Source organism: Typopeltis vanoorti, chromosome 7, assembly GCF_054136105.1.
Source record: "Typopeltis vanoorti isolate ZY-2024b chromosome 7, IOZ_Tvanoo_1.0, whole genome shotgun sequence".
Classification (NCBI taxonomy): Eukaryota; Metazoa; Arthropoda; class Arachnida; order Uropygi; family Thelyphonidae; genus Typopeltis; species Typopeltis vanoorti.
The window spans coordinates 99,654,915-99,676,776 of NC_143555.1; the positions used below are offsets into that span (position 1 = coordinate 99,654,915).

General features: G+C 34.7%; 1 protein-coding gene across 2 annotated transcripts in view; it reads left to right on the forward strand.

Moving 5' to 3' along the window:
- LOC150104900 (proton-coupled zinc antiporter SLC30A1-like) overlaps positions 1-21,862 on the forward strand; it is a 139,822-nt gene that overhangs the window by 84,560 nt on the left and 33,400 nt on the right. For both annotated transcript variants that reach the window (XM_090396046.1, XM_090396047.1), the window contains exon 6: positions 12,937-12,980. In XM_090396046.1, coding sequence (XP_090252172.1) covers positions 12,937-12,980 — 44 coding nt within the window. The remainder of the gene's footprint in view (positions 1-12,936; positions 12,981-21,862) is intronic.

The following is a 21,862-nucleotide window of genomic DNA, read 5'->3' on the forward strand; positions in this document are numbered from 1 at the left end:
CGTATGAGATCAGCTAACTCACTTTAATCGAAAGAGACCAGATAAAGGTTCCTCACCTCACTGACGGGAATTGAACCCAGGTCTTTCCAACCAAAGGGCTTCGTCTATACTGACTGAGCTACAGAGGCTCTACCATCTACAGCTAGTAAAATTATTCTTTCACATTCATTCTCTTATTCTTTGTTTTCCTTGCAACATAACAATAGAATTTTTTTAGGTTACCTTTGACTTGCAGAGCTGATTTATTTTTGTACTCAGACTTAGCTTTCCATACAGTAGTTGTAACTTCTGGCCTGCTCCTTTTAATTTTCATAACTGACATCATCCTGATGCACAGAGTATTCCTTCCTCATCTTTTTCTTAAGAATCTCTTGCTTAATAAGATTACATTACACATCCATTTCACTCCTGCTGTATTTATTCTTCAAACTCTAGGGACATTTTCTGATATTGCATCATTTAAGTATTTATTTTTAAATACTTAAATTTTCTTTTATTTTTCTTTTATGGTTCCTACTGTAAAAGCCATTCTCTTCTGGCTCTTCTTGATGTCCAGAAGGCCATCAAGAATTTGGTCTTTACACAACATGTAATCAATACCAACATTAATATCCTATGGTCTGAAACACGCTTATTAACTGAAGCCTTACTCCACCATACAAATCTGTATTGGAATGACTGCCTTTCAGTATTGAAGATAAGCAATAGTCTTATTCTAATCGCACATCATTAACTATTTTTTTTTTTGAAAAAAAAAAGTATATTTCCTCTGTTATCCATTTGCATTGTCCTATTTATAACATCATGCAGCTCTGTTTTAATTAATCTATTATTCTTGTTCTACTTTGTATTCAAACTGCCTGATGCCATTGATGATAACCTGTAATTTTCACTAGGTCAGGAAATATATTTCATAACATAACAGCCATATATTTCATTACATTAAATATATTATTCACTCTTTTTGTATCATTATATGTTATTGTCTCAATTTTGTGAAACCTTATGGTATAAATATCTGAAATAACAATCTTTGTTTTAGTTTCATTATATTTGGACGATTTCTGTGTATTTTTTAATTTTCTGAAAGCAGTATTTGCTTTTATCAATCTTTGCATTATATCCTTGTCAGTTCTACCTTCAGTATCTACATTTGCTCTCAAGGATATAAAATTCTTAACTTCTGCTGCATGTTGATTGATTTTAATTTCAAATCTTTGTGATTTCATTGCTCAGAGTTATTGTTAAATCTCTTTTTAAGTTTTTCTCATTTCATAATAGCCACAAATGAATGAAAAACTCAAGCCATGATTTTACAAATAAATAAAGATAAAACCAAAATAATGATTTTAAACAATGTAGAAGAGATAGGCATAGCAGGAATTGAAATTGTCAACAATTTCAACTACCATGGAGTGATAATAGCAAAAATAGATGGATGTAAAAAAGAGAAAAGAAGAAGAATAGCACTAGCTAAGAAAACAATGACTGATTTAACTAAGATATGGAAAGATGGGCACCTCTCCAAAAAGATTAAAATTAAGCTTGTAGAAACCTTAGTCTTTTCGATCTTTCTCTATGCTTCTGAGTCTTGGACAGTGACAAAAGATGTTAGAAAAAGAATTGAGGCATTTTTGCTCGTGCTGGGGAAGATTGTTAAGAGTGTATTGGGCAGAAAAATAAACAAACAAAAGTATTCTAGAACAGTGCTTCCCAAACTTCTGGATGTCAGGGCCCCCTTTGCAAAAATTAAAATATTTCACGGCCCCCCTCGAAAAAAAATCGGAATAGAGAGATATTTTATTATAATATTTATTGTATTTATATTCAATACAAAACATACACAGCGAATATTGCAAAAATCAAATGCATATATTACATTTTTTGCCTCTTACCGTTTGGTTTCTGAAGACGATGCAGGCTGTTCTGGTAAAACATGAAATACTTTTTTTTTTTGAATCTGTTTCTGCTTCTTCTGATTGTTCGCGGGAATTTTTTTTTTATTTTTTATCAGCTACTTCTCCATCTCAGGGTAAATTTTTTTAAAATAGAATAGATCACATAATATCACCACTTACCGATTCTGGCACACCACAGACTGATAACATGAAATTAGTGAATATTACCTGAATAAGGGAATCCAGGAACATTTTTCTCTTTTGTGACTTTTCTTCCTTTACAGTAATTAAGCCTAACGCAAAACAGACAGCAAAGGCAGGTTATTAAAACGTGCATGTGATTGGTACGGTATTAACAAAAGATCGCACAACCGAAAGATAAAAGCATAGCTGACAATTGAGTTGAAATGCTAACTCTCTTCAACCGAATTCCATATGTGAAACTGCCATAACATTCATTATATATATATATATATTACATAGTTTTAACGCTTTTATGAATTTTAACACGTTCGGTTGAATTTTATTGCTGTCTTGGGAAATCGAACTCACACACATCTAATTAATAACAATAGTTTTTAGTTAGATACTGTGTTTGCCCATGCCACATATGGTTTTGTTTCAGTCTATATAGCATAGTTTCTGTATGAGGGGACATGTGATTCATTAATTAGTGTGTTTTTATCCCAGTTGTCTCTAACTGCACTATTTGTTAAGAAATATATTACACAGACTCCTCATACCTTATTCACTGGCATAATAAAAGTACTTGTTTTTATTGCCTCTGCAGTATAGTGGTAGTTAGGGAGGGCGTGTTCTTTACCACTGCAAGGGAGTTACTATCTCCCCACATGAACTTGTTTAAGCTTTTTTTCATGTGTGAAGTATATGCGAAACTTTTATTGGTAACAGAAAACTAGCTCGGATGAGAGTGATAATATAAAACGATTTTTGATATGTATATAAAGTCAATATTAACAGTCCCTGATTACGAACGAAAGCGTGATGAAAGGGACAGGAAGATTTGGAGCTTCCCTGGAGAGCATTCGAAGTAAATACAATTAACCACTTCTTTGAAATGAAACATACAAATAAGCAATATTTACTAATATTCATTAAGCGCCGAAATACGCAGGAAGCAATGTTTGTGAACCAACACCAATGTGTGAATTTTTGCATTAAAATATAAAAATGAATAATAAAAGTTAAATGCGTTTCTTTTAAAATAAAAAAATCTACTTAGTCTTAAAACATTTTAAATTTGTGTTCATTATTTCACGGCCCCCTCAACAAAACCTACGGCCCCCAAGGGGGCCGCGGCCCACAGTTTGGGAAGCGCTGTTCTAGAAGAACTGAATAGCCATACAAGACTGACAAACATATTGTCAATTATGTTTGTCAGTCTTGTATGGCTATTCAGTTGGACACATGCAGAAGGGAAGGCAACTGCCTGAAAAAAATAATCATCCAAGATAAACCATATGGAAAAAGAGGGAACTCCCCCCCCCCCCTACAGATGGATTAACCAAATATCAAGAATCGGACTTAAACCAGAACAAGCAATATGAGAAGCACAGGGGAGAAAGAAATGGTGAAGCATCATCGAGAAGGTCACGAGTCCTCAGACATGAGGAGATTGAAGAGAGAGAGAGATTTCAGATCACTTAGCAGCATGCACATGATTCGATACAGAAATTTTTATGCATTTACTGTTCAATTTAAGAACTTTTGTTACAGTCATATTTATTTTAAGACTTGCCTTTTCAGCTGCTTTATACAAGGCTTCTGATTTTACTTTTATATCAGTGTATTTTTATGATATCAAGACTGTGTCATCTGCATAATCTAGACCTTCCAATCTTCCAACTTTGACATAGGATTCCATTTAATTCCTCTTCTTACACCTGTAACTTTTCTCATAATCCGATGAATGACAATGTTAAACAATAAATATTACAGATATTACACAACCATTTCTGATGTTTGCAGTGCAGTAATACAACTTTTGCATTTCTTTGATTATTCTCACATATTTGTCAGGAATGCTATAGCTTCTAATAATTAACCATAGCATTTCTCTATCAGTACTGTCATGCCTTGACAAAATATATAAAATTTAAGTATAATGAGCTACTAAGTTCTATGCTTTTGTTCAATGATCTTCCATTAGGTAAAAATATGCATAGTACTCCTATTCTAAAACTAATTAGATCATGCCTTAATATCTTTTATATTTCACTTTTAATCCTATTTATTAACATTTTACAGAAAATTTTTGCATGTATGACAGTAGATTCTGAATTTTCACATCTAGTGAGATCTCCTTTCTTTAGGATTATAGTTCTTGTTTCTTTTTACTGTTTAGGTACAATATTTTATCAGTCTCTAGCATTGTTAGTTCTTTAGTTATCTTAGCATTTCTGTTGCTATATTATCATTGCCTCTCCACTTTTCATCTTCTCTGTTACATTCATTTTTAGATATGGGTTCTGGTGTAATGTTAAATCTATAGGAGATTCTTCCATTATTGAACTTCTGATCACGTCAATGTATTGTTTTCTACATTTAAGATCTCATCAAAGGGTTCTTTCCATCTTCTAACAATTATTTTTATTCCTTATAACATTCACTTGCTTGTTTCCTTCAGACCATGTTTTCCTTGTTACCTCTTAGTTTTTCAATGTGCCCTAATGCTGCAGCTTTTTGTGCTTCTTTTGCTAAACTGTCCATGTAATTCCTTTTATCTTCTCCTGCAGGTGTTTTAACTAACTTGTCTTTATCTCTTTATTGCCCAAATAAATTCCTTTAATTCTCTTAGAATTAGTATTTTTAAACATTTTAATATAATGCCTTTCTTCTGTGAATTTCCGAGTCTTGTCTGAGAGCCAACCTTTCTTTTTTCCCTTCTTAACACCCAAGCAGTCTGTTGCAACCTCATTATATACCATTTTAAAATTTTTACAGTGTTTTTCAATCATCTCTTCTGGACTTTCTACTTTCTTTCTCACATTCTAGCTTCTCATTTTCCAAAATTTGAAATCATAATTTTTTTTATAATAATAGAACATTTTTTTAATTTAGACATATATCAAGGAGATCTCCACATAGCCTTTCAAGGAATTCAGAGAACCGACCAGAGCTTCTGACCAAATGTCCAATCCTTACCTTCTCGTGGTGCACCCTGTTGGGTATCTACTTTGATACTGAACGAACAAGGATGGGCTGGCAATTTGGGATTTAGCCGACCAAATTGTATTCTTATTGGTTAAACCAAAATAAAAAATGATGGTACAACATGACAAAATTTCATGCCGGCTGGGGCGTCGCCCGGTTAAACAAGGCCCCCGTTGTTTTCGCCAGGGAACCAGGGCGAACAGCGAATAGTCAGCTACTGGAACAAATCTGAAAACAAACCCCAACTCAACATCACCAGAGTTAAAGATCGGTACTATCAACGTAAGAAGCCTGAATGGCAAAAAAATGCAGCTAGCTGAGGAATTAGATAAGTACCAGATCGACATAATAGGGGTGACTGAAACAAAAAAGACCAAAACTGGTGAGATCTTTCTCAGCAATAAATACAAAATGTTATATTCAGGCAATGACAATCAAAGAAAAGAAGGAGTAGCCATAGTATTCAACACAAAATACGAGGCTAATCTTCTTGAATGACAGTCAGTCTCAAGTAGAGTAATGTGGGCAAATATGAGAATGGGGAACTGGGCAATGAGACTTATTTGTGCCTATGGTCCCATAGAAGGTTCTACTAAAGTAGAAGTGGAGGAATTTTTTGACGATTTAGAAAAAGCAACTGACACAATGAAAAAGGAAAAGTTGGTCCTTGTTGGGGAACTAAATAGCAGAGTAGGAAATGATTGTGAGACATACAAAAATATTTTGGGAAAATTTGGAGAAAAGAGCAAAGCTAATAATAATGGCAAATATCTGTTGGATTTCTGCTCAGGACATGGACTAGTTATTACTAACACCATGTTCCAACATAAAAATGTGCACAAATTCACATGGAGAGAAGAGGCTAGGAATAAGAAAAGTCTCATTGACTATGTTATTGTTGATAGTGATGTTTTCTCCCTGGTGCAGGACACCAGAGTGTACAGAGGATTTGAAATTGGAAGTGATCACTATTTAGTCTTGAGCAGGATAAAATTGAATTTCATATTGAAAAGAATAACATGTAAGAAAGTTTTAAAGCGAATAAAAGTTGAGCAGCTCTCAGATGTGAACTGTAGACTAAAATACAGAAAGATTATTGAAAAGAAAATGAAAGAGTTTGAGAACAGGAATGTTCTCAAACTCTTTCAGTTTGAGAAACTGAAAGAGTTTCTTTCAGTTTCTCAAACTGAAAGAAACTCTTTCTTTCAGTTTCAGTGGCAAACTCTGAAGAAAATATTGATTGATTCTGCCAGAGAGGCATGTGGTGAGGTTGTGTGCAAGGATAAAAAAATCAGAACTCCGTGGTGGACACAGGAAGTTAAAGAGACAGTGAAGGAAAAGAAGAAAGCATATCAAAAGTTCCTGGCAAATAAGTCAGCTTGTGCTCTTAGAGAATATAGAGACAAATGCAAGAAAGCTAAACAGTGTGTAAAACTAGCTAAACAAAAGTCATGGGAGGACTTTGGCAAGAATATAGAAAATAAATATCAAGAAGGTGGCAAAATATTCTGGAGGTTGTTGAAGAAGCTTAGGAATGGAGGAAAGAGTGCTGTAAAAGGAGTTAGAGATGATAAAGGTGACATGAAAACGGTAGAAAAAGATATCCTTGAAGTATGGAGTAATTACTTTGAAAAACTGCTAAATGAAACAAGCAGTGATGACAGCACATTGGTAAAAAAACACTGACCAGGCATGCAGTCAGGAATACATATCCATACTTGAAGTAGAAAAAGCCATCAAAGGCTTGAAATGTGAAACGGCTGCAGGAATAGATGATATTCGACCAGAAATGCTGAAGTATGGTGGTATAAAAGTCTTACAGTGGCTGCACTGCATAGTTCAGAAAGCCTTGACAGAGGGACGAATTCCCGATGATTGGAGTAGAGCTCTCGTAGTACCCATATATAAAAAGGGAAATAAAACTGAATGTGAGAATTACAGAGGTATTTCCCTACTGAGTGTTCCTGGCAATATCTATGCAAGTATACTTGAGAAACGGTTGAGAAGAATTGTGGAAGAAAAGCTTGGTGAAGAACAAGCTGGATTCATGCCAAATAGAGGCTGTCAGGATCAGATCTTCACTTTACGACAAATAGTCGAGAAAGCATGGGAATATGACAAAGATCTATATTTAAGTTTTGTCGATTTGGAAAAGGCATATGACAAGGTGCCAAGAGAGAAGCTATTCAATACGCTGCAATTATATGGAGTCAATGGGGCATTATATCAAGCAATACTTAGTCTTTATTTGAGTTGAAAGTCAGCAGTTAGAATTGAAGGAAGTACAGGAAGATGGTTTAATGTTAAATCTGGTGTGAGACAAGGATGTACATTATCCCCTCTGTTATTCATTATCTATATGGATCACATTATGAAGAAAAGTGGTATTAAACCTGATATCAAAATTGGAGATGTTAATGTCAGCTCTTTGCTTTATGCGGATGATGTTATACTTCTAAATAAATTCGCTAACAGTCTGCAAGATTCTCTGACTAAATTCAATTGCTGTTGTAATAGATATGGTATGAAGGTCAGCAATAAAAAGACAAAGACAATGAAAATAGGCAGAATCATTGAAAATGTCAACTGTGTTGTGAATGGAGACCCTGTGGAACAAGTAAAACCTTTCAGCTACTTAGGCATGATTTTTACTGAAGATGGTAAACTAAATATAGAAATAGACAACAGAATCAGCTAAGCTGGTATGGTGGGAAGTTAATTGAATAAATTCATATGGAATAAGAGAGAAATTAGTCGGAACACTAAATTAGCTGTATACAAGACAGTGTTCAAACCAGTTTTAACTTATGGATCTGAGAGCTGGGTCAGAAGTAAAACACTTGAACAAAGATTAGACTGCAGATATGAGAGTCCTGAGAAATATTAGAAGCATGAACAGATGTCATCAATGGCAATATCATATTAAAAATGAGGATATTAGGAAAGAACTTGACATTGTCAGCATCCAGGAATGCTTAACAGAGCTAATCTCAGGTGGTATGGTCACTTAAATAGAATGGGAGAGGAAAGATTAGCAAAAAACAAGTGTTTGTTCTCTGCCAGGTTGGCAGCAAAACGACCCAGTGGAATACCAAGATATAGGTGGATTGATACGGTACAAAGTGCCTTAGACGATAGAAATATGAGATCTGATAATGTTGGAGTCTTGACAAGTAACAGACTGATTCGGAGGAAAATTGTAGATAGGAAGTTAGTAATGATGTAATTTTTTTTCATATAGTACTATCATATCCTGTACACCCCTTGAGGGTACATGGCAGGAATTTGATGATGATGATCTTTCCATTTTGATTTCTATGTTTTTTACTCTTATGCAGTTTTGATTTAAGTTTGGCTGTTGCTAAGTCATGATAGATCCTATGTTAGCTCCTCACTTAACATATAAGTTGCAAACTCCGAAAATTACTCATTGTAGTATGATCTGAAGTTTGCAAAAGAAAAAATGAAGATGAGAGAACAGTAGGGTAATGAAGCATGTGTTTCAAGAAATGAGAATAGTGATCTACTGGTGACATTTTGTGAAATTGATATCATTAAGGTTGCCAAAATAAAAAAAAAGTTCAAAACAGGTGAGTTCTTCTAAATAACAGCTACAGAATGTTATATTCAGGCAATAACAAGCAGGAAAAGTAAAGGTTTGCTATAACATTCAGCACTAAAAAACAAAGATACACTTCTTAAATAGAAGCCAGTTTCATCATCATCATCAAATTCCTGATATTTACCCTCAAGGGGTGTACAGGATATGATAGTACTACATGAAAAATTTACATCATTACTAACTTCCTACCTACAATTTTCTGCCAAATCAATCTGTTACCTACGTCAAAGCTACGACATTGTCAGATCTTATATTTATATATCTATCTTCTAAGGCACTTTTTACCGTATCAGTCCACCTATATCTTGGTCTTCCTCTGGGTCTTTTTCCTGCCAACCTAGCAGAGAACACTTGTTTGGCTAATCTTTCCTTGCCCATTCTGTTTAAGTGACCATATCACCTGAGATTAGCTCTGCTAATACATTCCTGGATACTGACAATGTTAAGTTCTTTCCTAATATCCTCATTTTTAATTTGATATTGCCATTGATGCCATCTGTTCACGCCCCTAATTTTTCTCAGGACTCTCGTATCTGCGGTCTCTAGTCTTTGGTCAAGTGTTTTACTTCTGACCCAGTTCTCAGATCCATAAGTTAAAATTGGTTTGAACACTGTCTTGTATACAGCTAATTTTAGTGTTTTGACTGATTTTTCTCTTATTCCATATGAATTTATTCAGTTGACTTCCTACCATGCCAACTTTGTTGATTCTGTTGTCTATTTCCATATTTAATTTACCATCTTCACTAAAAATCATGCCTAAGTAGTTGAGATGTTTTACTTGTTCCACAAGTTCTCCATTCACAGTAGTTGATATTTTCAGTGCTTCTGCCTATTTTCATTATCTTTGTCTTGTTATTGCTGACCTTTATACCGTATCGATCACAACAGTTATTCAATTTAGTCAGGGAATCTTGCAGACTTGTAGCGGATTTATTTAAAAGTATAACATCATCTGCATAAAACAAGGAGCTGACATTAACATCTCCAATTTTGATATCAGGTTTAATACCACTTTCCTTCATAATGTAATCCATATACATAATGAATAACAGAGGTGATAACGTACACCAGATTTAACATTAAACCATCTTTCTGTGCTTCCTTCAATTCTAACTGCTGACTTACAACTCAAATAAAGACTAAGTGTTGCTTGATATAATGATCCACTGACACCATACAACTGTAGTATTTTGAATAGCTTCTTTCTTGGCACCTTGTCATATGCTTTTTCCAGATGTACAAAACTTAAATACAGATCTTTGTTATATTTCCATGACGTTTCATCTATTTGTCGTAAAGTGAATATCTGATCCTGACAGCCTCTGTTTGGCTTGAATCCAGTTTGTTCCTCACCAAGCTTCTCTTTCACAATCCTTCTGAACCGTTTCTCAAGTATACTGGTACAAATATGTACCAGGAACACTTCAGCAGAGAAATACCTCTGTAATTTTCACAATCATTTTTATTTCCCTTTTTATATATGGGTACTATGAGAGCTGTACTCCAATCATCTGGAATTCGCCCTTCTGTCCAGGCCCTCTGAACTATGCAGTGTAGCCACTGTATAATGAGGAAAAGTATGATGCCAGGTGATTAGCTTTTCCCCTTTAATGAAATTTGGGATTTGATCTTTAAATTTGTTGAGACATTATAATCACCTGGCATCATACTTTTCCTCAAATATCTGCATAGATGATTTTGGTAAATGTTCCTCAGCCTTTGTAAACACACACCACCCAATGCCTCCAGTGACTTTTCGTTAGAAAGTAATCAGAGAAATCCTGTCCAAATTAGATACCAAAAAGTCCCCTGGAGCTGACAACATTCCTCCGATTGTCCTGAAGATTTGTGCTCCAGAGTTGACTCCTATTCTGTGTCACCTCTTTATGCATTCTTGTATTATACTAGATTTTACAAGAAACTATCTTCCTGTATCTCCTTCAATTCAGAGGAGATACAGGAAGATAGTTTCGAAATACTTCAATTCAGTATTTTGAACAGCTTTCCTCTTATGCTTTTTCCAGATCTAAAAAAAAACTTCAATACAGATCCTTCTTACATTCTCACATTTTCTCAACAATTTATCGTAATATGAAAATATGATTCTAACAATCCTACTTGACACGAACTCAACTTGTATTTCTCTCTTTCATAATTTTTCTTAGCCTCTTCTCAAGTATGTTTGCATAAATCTTACCTGGAACACTAGGAAGGAAATTCCTCTGCAATTCTCATGCTGTTTTATTTCTCTTTTAATAGATGGAAAGTATGAGTACTACTCCAATCATCTGGAATTCAACCCTCTGCCCAGACCCCCTTGAAATGCTGTCAGCTCCAGGGTACTTTTTGGTATCTAATTTGGACAGGATTTCTCTGATTACTTTCTGGTGAAAAGTCATTGGAGGCATTCGGTGTTGTGTGTTTACAATGGCTGAGGAACATTTACCCGAAATCATCTATGCAGGTATTTGAGGAAAAGTATGATGCCAGGTGATTAGCTTTTCTCCTGGGTAATAATGCAGTAGACCTATCTGGGTCCAGTAGCGGTGGGAGCATTGTTGAGCAAAAGTTGTGGCCAACTGCTTTGGCAAAAGACCAGAATGTGATTGTGCCATTTGGGCACGATGCAAGTTTTCTGCTTTTGGCTCTTTGGAAATTAGTTTTTGATGCATTGATGATTTTCTTGCAACTACTTTGGAATTTGGTGTAAGCAGCAAGAGAGAGGACAAAATTCTTTGATGATAGCCAGTTGCATTATGATTGGTTCTTCATTTGTATAGCCTTGGAGCATGTTTTGAAGAACTATGGCTTACTTAAGGGATGGGAATTTAGCATGGAATGGAGAATTCCATGCAGGCGAATTTGGTTGTGAATAGTTGTATGGGTGTTGCTCAGTGGGGTTAAAGATAAGCACAAGGTTTTAGTCTGAATTACCTAAGGGAGATACAGCATTCACAGTATATTTAGAGGGATCGCTAGTGAGGAATATGTCTAGAGTGATTGGTGTTATCTTGGTACTCTGGTGGGAATTTGTACAATTTGCATACAATCCTTTGTGATGGTAAATGTTTTTTAGCATCCCTACTTGGTTTGTGCATTTGGAGAAGATGGTATCAATGACAGAATAATAATAATATATGCATGCACACACGCACACATACTGGGAAATAACTTGATATTATTAGTTTTCAGGAATGCATAGCCAGAGCTATTATCAGGTAGAATGGTCACTTAAACAGAATAGAAGTAAAGTTAGCAAAATAGATATTTGATAGTGAGAAAAAGACATAGAGAAAAATCAAGATCTAGGTGGATTGATGCAGTTAGAAGTGCATTAGACCAGAATTGGACTGTACTAGTGACAGAATGATTTGGAGAATTGTAGTACTGGCATAGTATCCTGTACACATCTTGAGAATACACATCAGGAATTTGATGATGGATATGTTTAGCAGGTTATGAGAAAATATTGGATTGCACACACAGTACTGAAATATAATTTCATTGGCTGTTTTCAGTTATAATAAATCATTATCTGATGCATATAATTTATGCAGTAGATATTTTGAAGAATTTCAAAAAAAAAAAAAATACAGCAAAAGGAAATAACTGCTCTTGGGATTATCAACAAGTGGCAAATGAGTTTGCATGTTTCAATGGGTTGTTAGTATAAACTATGGACTCGTTACATTTCTATTCACTGTTTTTTTGAAAGAACCCAGATTGATTAGAATATTGGTTATTTAATTTATTCTATTAACTGTAGTATGTATGATCAGCATTGGCATCAATTCCAGTTTGAAGTACTGTTTACTTGATGTTGAAGAGGAGAATTTTTTTCATTTTGGGTTAACTGACTTAGATTAGATTTCTAGTATCTTGCAGGAGATTTATATAAAAGGAATATGTAGATCAGCAGAATATATCAAGTATTGCTACTGTATTTTCCATAACAAAAGGAACCCCAACTGTTCACATTTCAGAAGATTCTGGAAATCAAATGTCTCTACAGAACATGTTTTATTTAGTTTTCTTCCTAGTGTTATAAAATGCTCATGTTTCAGTGATATGGTCTGTCTATAAATTTGCAGTAGTATAAACATAATGTAAGCATCTTATTATGTAATTACTTAAGCTCAACAAAGTTTTGCTTATCATAAATCTCTAAACTGTTTGTTTATAATTTTCTGTTAAACAGTTATTGATATTTTATATGCTTTTCCTATTATGTTTTTACAGTATTGTGATGGTAATTCTTATCATGAAATCCACGTGGCCACTTTGTAAGTAACATTTTTTAAAATTGTACTTTTAAGTACCTTAACTGTATGAAAAAAAAAATCTCCAATTTTTTAAGGGCATTTCACAAAATGCACGAACTGTTATTCGTTTTTGTTATCCTTCTACTTGTTTATAATTTTGCTCTGACTGGATTGATTTAATGAAATTTGGGATTTGATCCTTAAATTTGTTAAGACATTATATAAAATTTCCTGCTTGCTGCAACTAAGGTTTGTTACTATGAGTATTGGTTTCTTTCTATATTTAAATTTATTTACTTAAAGAATATTGGTTTTCACAAATTATTAAAATCAACCTCATTTATTACATTCAACTTATCTTTATCTCAAAATAAGACAAGAGAATTGTAAAACAAAAAAAAAAAGGTTAAATTATACAGATGTAATAAACAATGTGAAAGATATTATATATTCATTCTGATTTTCCACCCAGATTGAATTTTCCTGAAAGCTTATGAGAATATAACTTTTTCATGTGGGAATTGTCTTGTTTTGTAGTACTTAAATGAACTCAGCCAAGAGCCCATATATTCACCATTTCTTAATATGTTTAGGTTTCATTGGTCTGACAGCTGTTTCAAACTGGTTTTCATCAGAGAACAGGTAAAAATCATTTAAGCAGTCATTTATTGCACATAAATGATGTAAATGAAGCATTTATTCATGCCAGATATCAATTGAAAAATATAGAATAATTTTTGCAAACAAAACAGTTATTCTGTGAATGGCTTGGCTTAAGGGAAATACACCAACTAGTTTGGTCCATTTTGGCAATAAGATTGTCACATTTATGGATAACTGTAGTCCATGTTCCCTCTCTAATTTTTGGTGGCCCATGTGTCATGAAAAAATTTGTGTGTACAAGTTTCCAGTCTCAACCTCATTGTTTGCACTAATGTAATGTTTCTCATATTAAAGTTGCCCTTTTTATGTTTAGCTGTATATAACCTGTAAATTTGTGAGCAATAAATTAATTTGCTTAAATCAAGTTAGGTAGTTATAAAACATTCATCACCGTTTGCATGAGTTCAAGAGACTGGTACTGTCTAGATAGCAGACACTTTAAACAAATATGCCTCTGCAACTTGCTGACATTGGTGTCAGTTTGTCCACATGGTGCAGGCTAAAAGTAACTAATTAGAATGTATTAAGCAGGACTGAGTTAGAGTAATATTGGAGTCAGACATTACTAAATAAAATAAGTGACAGGCATGATTTATCATGTAATTCGTTTTTATAGTTTGTTAAAAAATGATTGACTGTAAAGAAATTCTGAAAGAATAAATTTTGTGCATGCAGTCACTAGGCATATGCATACCCTTTTTAATTGATAAGCGTGCACTCTCACATACATGGCTTACAAGGAACATTGATGTCTTTCTTTTTAACAACTAATAACATTAATTAGAGGAAGTTTAGCCTGCAGCCTAATCTCAGCATTCGATACACCCTCATCACTAAATTTAATAATTTTAATCTTGGTATATAATGCAATAGGTTTATGCATCTTCTTTTCATTGGAAGCAACAGCACCCTTACTTTGAATTTTAACTGTTCTTATTATTAACAATATTTAATAACCTATAAAATAAAATGATCGTCATAAACAGTTTATAATTCACAACAGAACACGAAAACACAAAGAAATGTAGCAAGCAACATATTCGACCTTTGTAGTACATTTGGAAGAACAATGGTACATTGCGCCCTTTGTTGGAAAAGGACTGAGTTTGATTCTTGTGGTCACACAAGGAATCGTTATATGGACTTTTCATTTGATGGTGAGTTAGCCAATCTCATACAGAGGTAGCAGGGTTTTTCTCTTGGAAATTCGAGTTTTTCATCCCTGCTGCAAGCAAATCCACCATGAGAATACATGCAATTTATAGACCAAGGATACTGTTGGTGGTGATGGGCAATAGATGCCTTTGATGGTAGTTGTTTGTCATAGGGGATACAGTTAGATGTGTGTAGTGGAGTGGAGTAGAGTTCCCTCCTGCAACAAATCCTTTGACTCCTTGGAGATGTCATGTAATAATAATAATATCATAAACAAATAGTTCATGGGAACTGTGCATTGGCTAATTCATGGGAGTATTATGTCACTCAGACTGCAGCATCATATATGTTGGCATTGGTCATAACTGAAAATAGTCATATGAGTGGAGCATTGTAAAGCAAAGTGCCATAAGGTGGGGAATTATTACTATTACCAGAATTACTATTCTGGTAATAGTAATTCTGATCCAAAGTAATAAGGATCCAAAGGTAATAGTAATTACCTTTGGATCCTTATTTAAGTAATATAATTTCTTAAATATAACTAGCTGAGCCCTCCCACTTTGCCAAGGCGAACTTATACTGCTAGCGGTTCATTTCAGGGTATTTACTTGAATATTAGCTGCTAGTGCTTTCGTCTTGGTGCAGAATTGTGAGCATTATAACATTTCTTTGTAAACAACAGAAGTTTGATCATCCTCGACAAAAATAATTAAATTCTGAGGACTGCCGGCTTGAGAACATGCTACATATTAATGCCAGTGTCCAAAACATTCATATCTAAGGATCCTTGGACTTTATTAATCATAATTACAAAGTAAAATCTTATTGGAAATTGTAACCATTTGAATGTGAATGGATAGTCTGAAGGAATGAGGGGTATCCGAGGAATAAATACAATTTCTCCAATACCAGGACCTGTAAATATCACAGCTTCTATCATATTCAGTTTCAACGATTTTACTTGAAGCCTAGTTCCATTGCAAAGATTTGGGCAAGTGCAGATTTCAGAGCAACATAATAGGAACACTTATTTTCAATTTAATTTCATGACCAGGCAATCCAAGTGGATTGAGCGAATTTAATTAAAAAATTCCATGGGAAAATGAACTGCATCATCTAGATCAGTGATGGCAAACCTATGACACGCGTGTCAGCACTGACACACTTGAGGGTTTCAGGTGACACACCTTGGATGTTGAAAAATATTGGTATTCTGATGATAAAACTAATTTCAGTAATTTCAGTTTATTAAATTAATTGTATAATATGAATTCATAGATTGTATATCAATGTCCTATTAATTTTTTTTTTTTTTTTTTTTTCTCCCATGGGAGTCGCCCGGTGTTGTACCACTTTACCCCAATCCTGAAGATACTTTCAGGCGCAAACTTTGTTTGCACACACTTGGATAAAGGATTAAACTAAATTTATTATAGTCCTATTAAATAAATAGCCTAATATGATATGTATAATGATAAACTTAATCATAGATTATACATATCATAATCATTGATTATGATATGTATAATCTATGATTAAGTAGTTAAATTTATAATGCAAGTGGCACATCAACAACGTCAATATTTAAAAAAAAAAGATGTTTGACACACCTGGGTAAAAAGGTTCGCCATCACTGATCTAGATCAACAGGAGTATCTAATGATTTGTAAATACTAACAGATCCATTGACTCTATTAAGAATCAACTTGTTCGTTATTGACAAGCAGTCATTTCGAGGTGCAATTATAGCTCTCTCTCACTTTCTCTCCCCCCCCCCCCTCTCCCTGAACCAAGAAGGTGACTTCTGTTATGTTCTCAATAGATTGGTAGACCCTGCACAACAGTTCATCTGCAGTTCAGACAATTTTCTCAATATTTAGGTGTGTGAATATAATTTTTCTATCTCTTTACTGTACTTCACCATATACAGTAATGAGTACATGTTAGAGTCTCCATGTAGGTGAACGTGCATATTGGTTTTGAGAGAAAGCTTCTGTATGTCATTCCATAGTGATGATTTCTTGAGGCAGGCATTCACTTCATCCGCCCTGATTCTGCGAGATATGATGGGCAGTTTTGTTGACAATCACTGGTGTTTATTCATCTGATCTGATATCCCTCGCTGTTCTGTCAACCATTTCAACAGATGTTTTATGAGACATTGTACATTTATCCCAAACAATCAAAGAATCTTTTGTAATAATTTTGACAAATTACTTTGCTTTGATATATTTATTGCACATAGGTTGCATATATTGCATACACACACACACCTTGCACATAGATATATTGCACGTTAGTCACATTTGTAAGTAGTACTTTGAAAGTAGAATAAGCAGTTTGACCACCTTGCAATAGAGTAGCTGCTGTACCTAATGATGCCAGAGCGATTTTACCTTGGCCTTTCAACTTAGCTAATAACAGATTTAGTAAAAATGTTTTCCCACTACCACCTGGAGAATCCAAGAAAAACAGTTTCCCTGAAATTGTGAACAACAACTTCAGCTTGATCTGAAGTTAGTGATTATTTGCGCTGACTTAAGAAATCACAAAGTTTCATTAAAATTGTATGATGTTTCCCAGATTAAATCTATATCTATAGGCAAGGATTGTTTGGTATCAGAAATCTTTAACACTTTTGTTACTTATTGACTTAATTGACAGTTGATTCAAGTCTCAGTAATGCCTCTGTATATTGCTTTATTAAACTGAGCCTGAGAATTAGAGAACATTCTTGGTGTAATCTTCTGGAATATCTTCGAAGATATCTTCTGGAAAATGATTTTTGTAAGTTGACCATAGCGATAGAAGGTCAGTCATGTTGCAGTAAACCAACATTATAGCAAACAAAAGGTGCAAAGATAACATGAGTTTGAAATTATTGCATCACTGAGATAATCGGATCTGTGAGAATCATCTTCTATCAAATTCAAAGCCTTACATGTATCCCAGCGTGTGTATCAGTACTACACCATTTACTGTTCTTAGGTCACTGAATAATTTTGGTCCTTTCACATGCATCAAGAGCATTCGTAAATAAAAACATTCATCATTATTGGGATGTATGCTATCAACACGACCTAGAGCATCGCTCTTTTTCACATCAGGATAACCATCCACGTTGGCACCCTGTCTTCGATGAAATTTGTTTTGATGCCTGGTATAGTATGTAGGTATCTTGTTATAGGTCAGTGTTTGGGCAAAATTATCTTCAATGCATGTCTTAAAAAAAGGCTGTTAATATTGTGTCCCTTTCCACACTATCTTGAGTGTGTTACTTTCTGTGAAGTATACTCTTTGATCATTTTCAGATGAACTACATTTGGATGGTGCTCATGAATGTTAAAAGGTAAAATATACTAAATGGCTTCAGAGGTACTCATGATGATGTATTGCCCAGTTTGGTATAAATCTACTTTGCTACATTCATTTTGCAAACAAAACATGGCTTGGTCTGAGCCCTTGTTGATATACTCGCATATATATTTTATGGATTTCACAGAACTGCAAATTTTAACATTTATGTGTGTCTTAAAGGTTTGCAACAAAACTGGATTATAAGATGAATGATTGTTCATGGCACTACAGTTTCGAAACAAGCACTTTCACCCTACAATACGAACTTGCGAAGAAAGTATTCAGTATTACTAGATTTGAGAACCGGATACAGACTACCTTGATCTTCAATTTCAATGGAAAATTTTTCTTTATACTTCCTTGCTGATTGGTCACTAACATTTGCAACAAAGATGTTATTTCATTCAGTTTGTGAACAGAGGATGCACCGCCCATTGTTGTAATCTGCTTGCAGGCAATTTTTATGACTGGTCATAAACAGCGGCATTCCCTTTCCCAAATGTTGAAAGATTTCGATGTGTGAAAATTAACGATAATTTGTGAATATTTCCATGTTTAAAAATATGTGGCTTGATCGTTGACATTTGCAACCCAAATGTTATTTCGATCAGTTTTGAGAACAGAGGATATGCTGCCCATTGTTGTAATCGGCTTGCAGGCAATATTTATGACCGGTCATAAACAGCGGTATTCCCTTTTCCAAATTACTTCCATGTTTAAAAATACATGGCATGGTCACTGACATCACTGAACACTTATTCACTTTCCGCAGAACACCAGTGTTCCGTGGTACACAATTTGGGAAACCCTGGTGTATATGATGAAGGTAGTTGTGGTTGGTGGAGATGGAGAGTTGTAGAGTAGGTGCCCTCCCTCGATGAGTCTTTGACTTCCTGGAGGTGTAATAATAATAAATATCTCTTCTTGCACTTTCCTGACTTCATGCACAGTGAGTTTGGATGAACAGTTCTTTGTCACATTGAGGAGAAGGTATCTCCCCACTTATAATGGAACTGATTTTGTGACTCCTGATTTTATCTTTGAGCCAAATCAGTATGTGAGTGGTGGCAATCCCTTTTTTGGCCATTGTACTGAATACATGTATCTCTTTTGGAGCATGGAGGAGTCGATCCTCCATGCTCCAAAAATCTGTCTGGTTCTTTGTGATGAGATTTATCAATTTCATCAGCTTGCTGTGAAAAACTCTTGCAATGATGTTGTGCCTGTCATAAACCTTATTACCAGGTAGCAAATTTTCTAAAATCTCTGGCCAGTTAATGTTGCTTGTGAAGGTAATGAAAAGGTCATTGTCACCATGTGATCTACCATAAACATCTAACATAAACCATTACATCCTAAGTCTTTTCATGGAAATCTTCTTTCGTGGCTTCCCACAAACGAAGGTCAATGTTTGAAGCATTTTCATCAGTGCGCAATGTATTGCAGAGATGTATCTAATTTTCAACTCTAAGTTTATGCCCTTTGGTTTAAACGCATGTTTGTGAGATGCTCAGACTCAATTTTAGTATACATGTCAACCCAGTATTGATTGATGAGTTAACCATATCGATGAGGGTGTTTGAAAAGTTTGGTAAATTTCCAATAGACAGCAACACAATTCATTCATTCATACCAATGTTGGCACGTATCATCTTTTTCATGACCCCTGGCAAAATTTTAGCTATGTGCGATGCATAGTTCTTGTTTGGCAAACATTTAAAATGACCATGTTCGCATTTTTCATAAAAATGATGAAGATAAACAAGTTTCGTGCAGTGATAAAACACTTTTATTTGAAGAAGTAGACAGCTGTGCAAATTAAAGCTGAGTTAGATGCAGTTCATGGGGACTCTTCACCAGCATTAAAGACTATTTATTTTCAGATAAATGACTTTAAACGTGATCGTAAGTCCATCGAAGATGAAACACGCTCCGAATGCCCAACTGAGGTCACTATGAAGGAAATGATTGACAAAATCCATAGTATCGTTATGGAAGACCACTGAGTGAAAGTGCATGAGATTGCAGAGATTGTAGGCATCTCAACTGATTGGGTGTATAATATCCTGCATGAAAAATTGCACATGAAAAAGCTGTGTGTGTGTGTGTGCAGTGGGTGCTGCGATTGTTGACTCTCGATCAAAAACACATTCGAAAAGACATTTCAATGCAGTGTTTGGCAATATTTAATCGCAATTCGCAGGATTTTTTGCGTTGATAAGTGACTGTAGACGTAATTTGGATCCTCCACCACCACTACACACCTGAGTCCAAGCAGCAATCAAAACAGTGGACAATGCCCAGTGAATAAGCACCAAAAAAAAGCGAAGCCTGTTTTTTCAGCTGGGAAGGTGATGGCCACATTTTGGGGGGGGGGGATTCCCAAGGAATTATCATGATAGACTATTTGGAAAAGGTAAGATAATAACAGGAGTCCATTACGCATCATTGTTGGACTGTTTAAAACAAGAACTGAGGAAAAAGTGGCCAAGATTGGCACACAAAAAAAGTGCTCTTTCATCAAGACAATGCACTTTCTCACACATCGGCCGTTGCAATGGCAAATTGCATGAATTGAGGTTTGAATTGGTTCCACATCCACTGTACTTTGTGATTCAAAATTAGCATTCTTTTCCAAAAAAATAAAAAATTCTGTTTTCTTAAACTGAAAGAAAGAAATATACTCCTATCTCAATAGACTTCGGTGCAATAATCATATGAGAAAATTACCTGGCTTTGGAAAAATATCCACAAGGAAAAAACTTAGTATGAACTCTGACTTGATATTCCTTTCATATTGACTTGGCCCCATGTGACTTCTTGTTCCCAAACTTAAAAATTTGGCTCATTGGAAAAAAAATTTTCTTCAAATGAGGATGTCATCAAGGCTATCAATGACTATTTTGCACAGTTTGACAAATCCTACATTTTAGATGGGATGTAAAAATTGGAAACTTGCTGGACCAAATGTGTAAACCTCAACGCAGACTGTTGAGAAATAAAGGTGATTTTTTTTCAAAAAAAAATGTGTTTAGCTTAATTTTTTACCAAACTTTTCAAACAGCCCTCATATGTAGTGGATTTAAATTTTCCATCTGTACCATCATGTGATATGTGTAAAATTTTATTGCTGAAATGGTTTTTCTCCTTGTAGGTTCTCCACTTCCTGGATTCATTTGTGGTAAATCAATGCAATATTCTCCTATGCAAAATAGTGGATATTGCAGTGCATCATAGGCTCTATGCTTCCCGTATATCCGTTTGTCTATTGTCGTGACTATGTAAGATTGTCTCTATGGTTAAATTCATGTCCAGTAATGACAATCGCTACTTCATTAGCTGTGGGCATATTGAATCAGACTGTGATATCCTCCAGGTTTGCATGTATGGTGGCTAGTCATAGTTCTTGCACGTTGTTAGCATTCTCTATAGCTGACTTAAGTTTGTGTGTGTGTGTGTGTGTGTTATGCTGATGTAACATTCCTTGTAAATCAAATACAATTTCTGAGTTGAAATACAATTTAAACCCTGTGATCCATCTACAATGGAAAGCTGCTCGTTTGTGTAAGTTTGAAATGAAATAAATTTGTAAAAATTTATGATAATTTTTGTTTTTTGACTAGCAAACTTCCAGCCAAAAGGATATACTTGACCTTTTGCCATGAAAGTAAGCATGAACCCCTTTTCAACTATTTGCTTATAATTTCACATTTAAAATGATATCA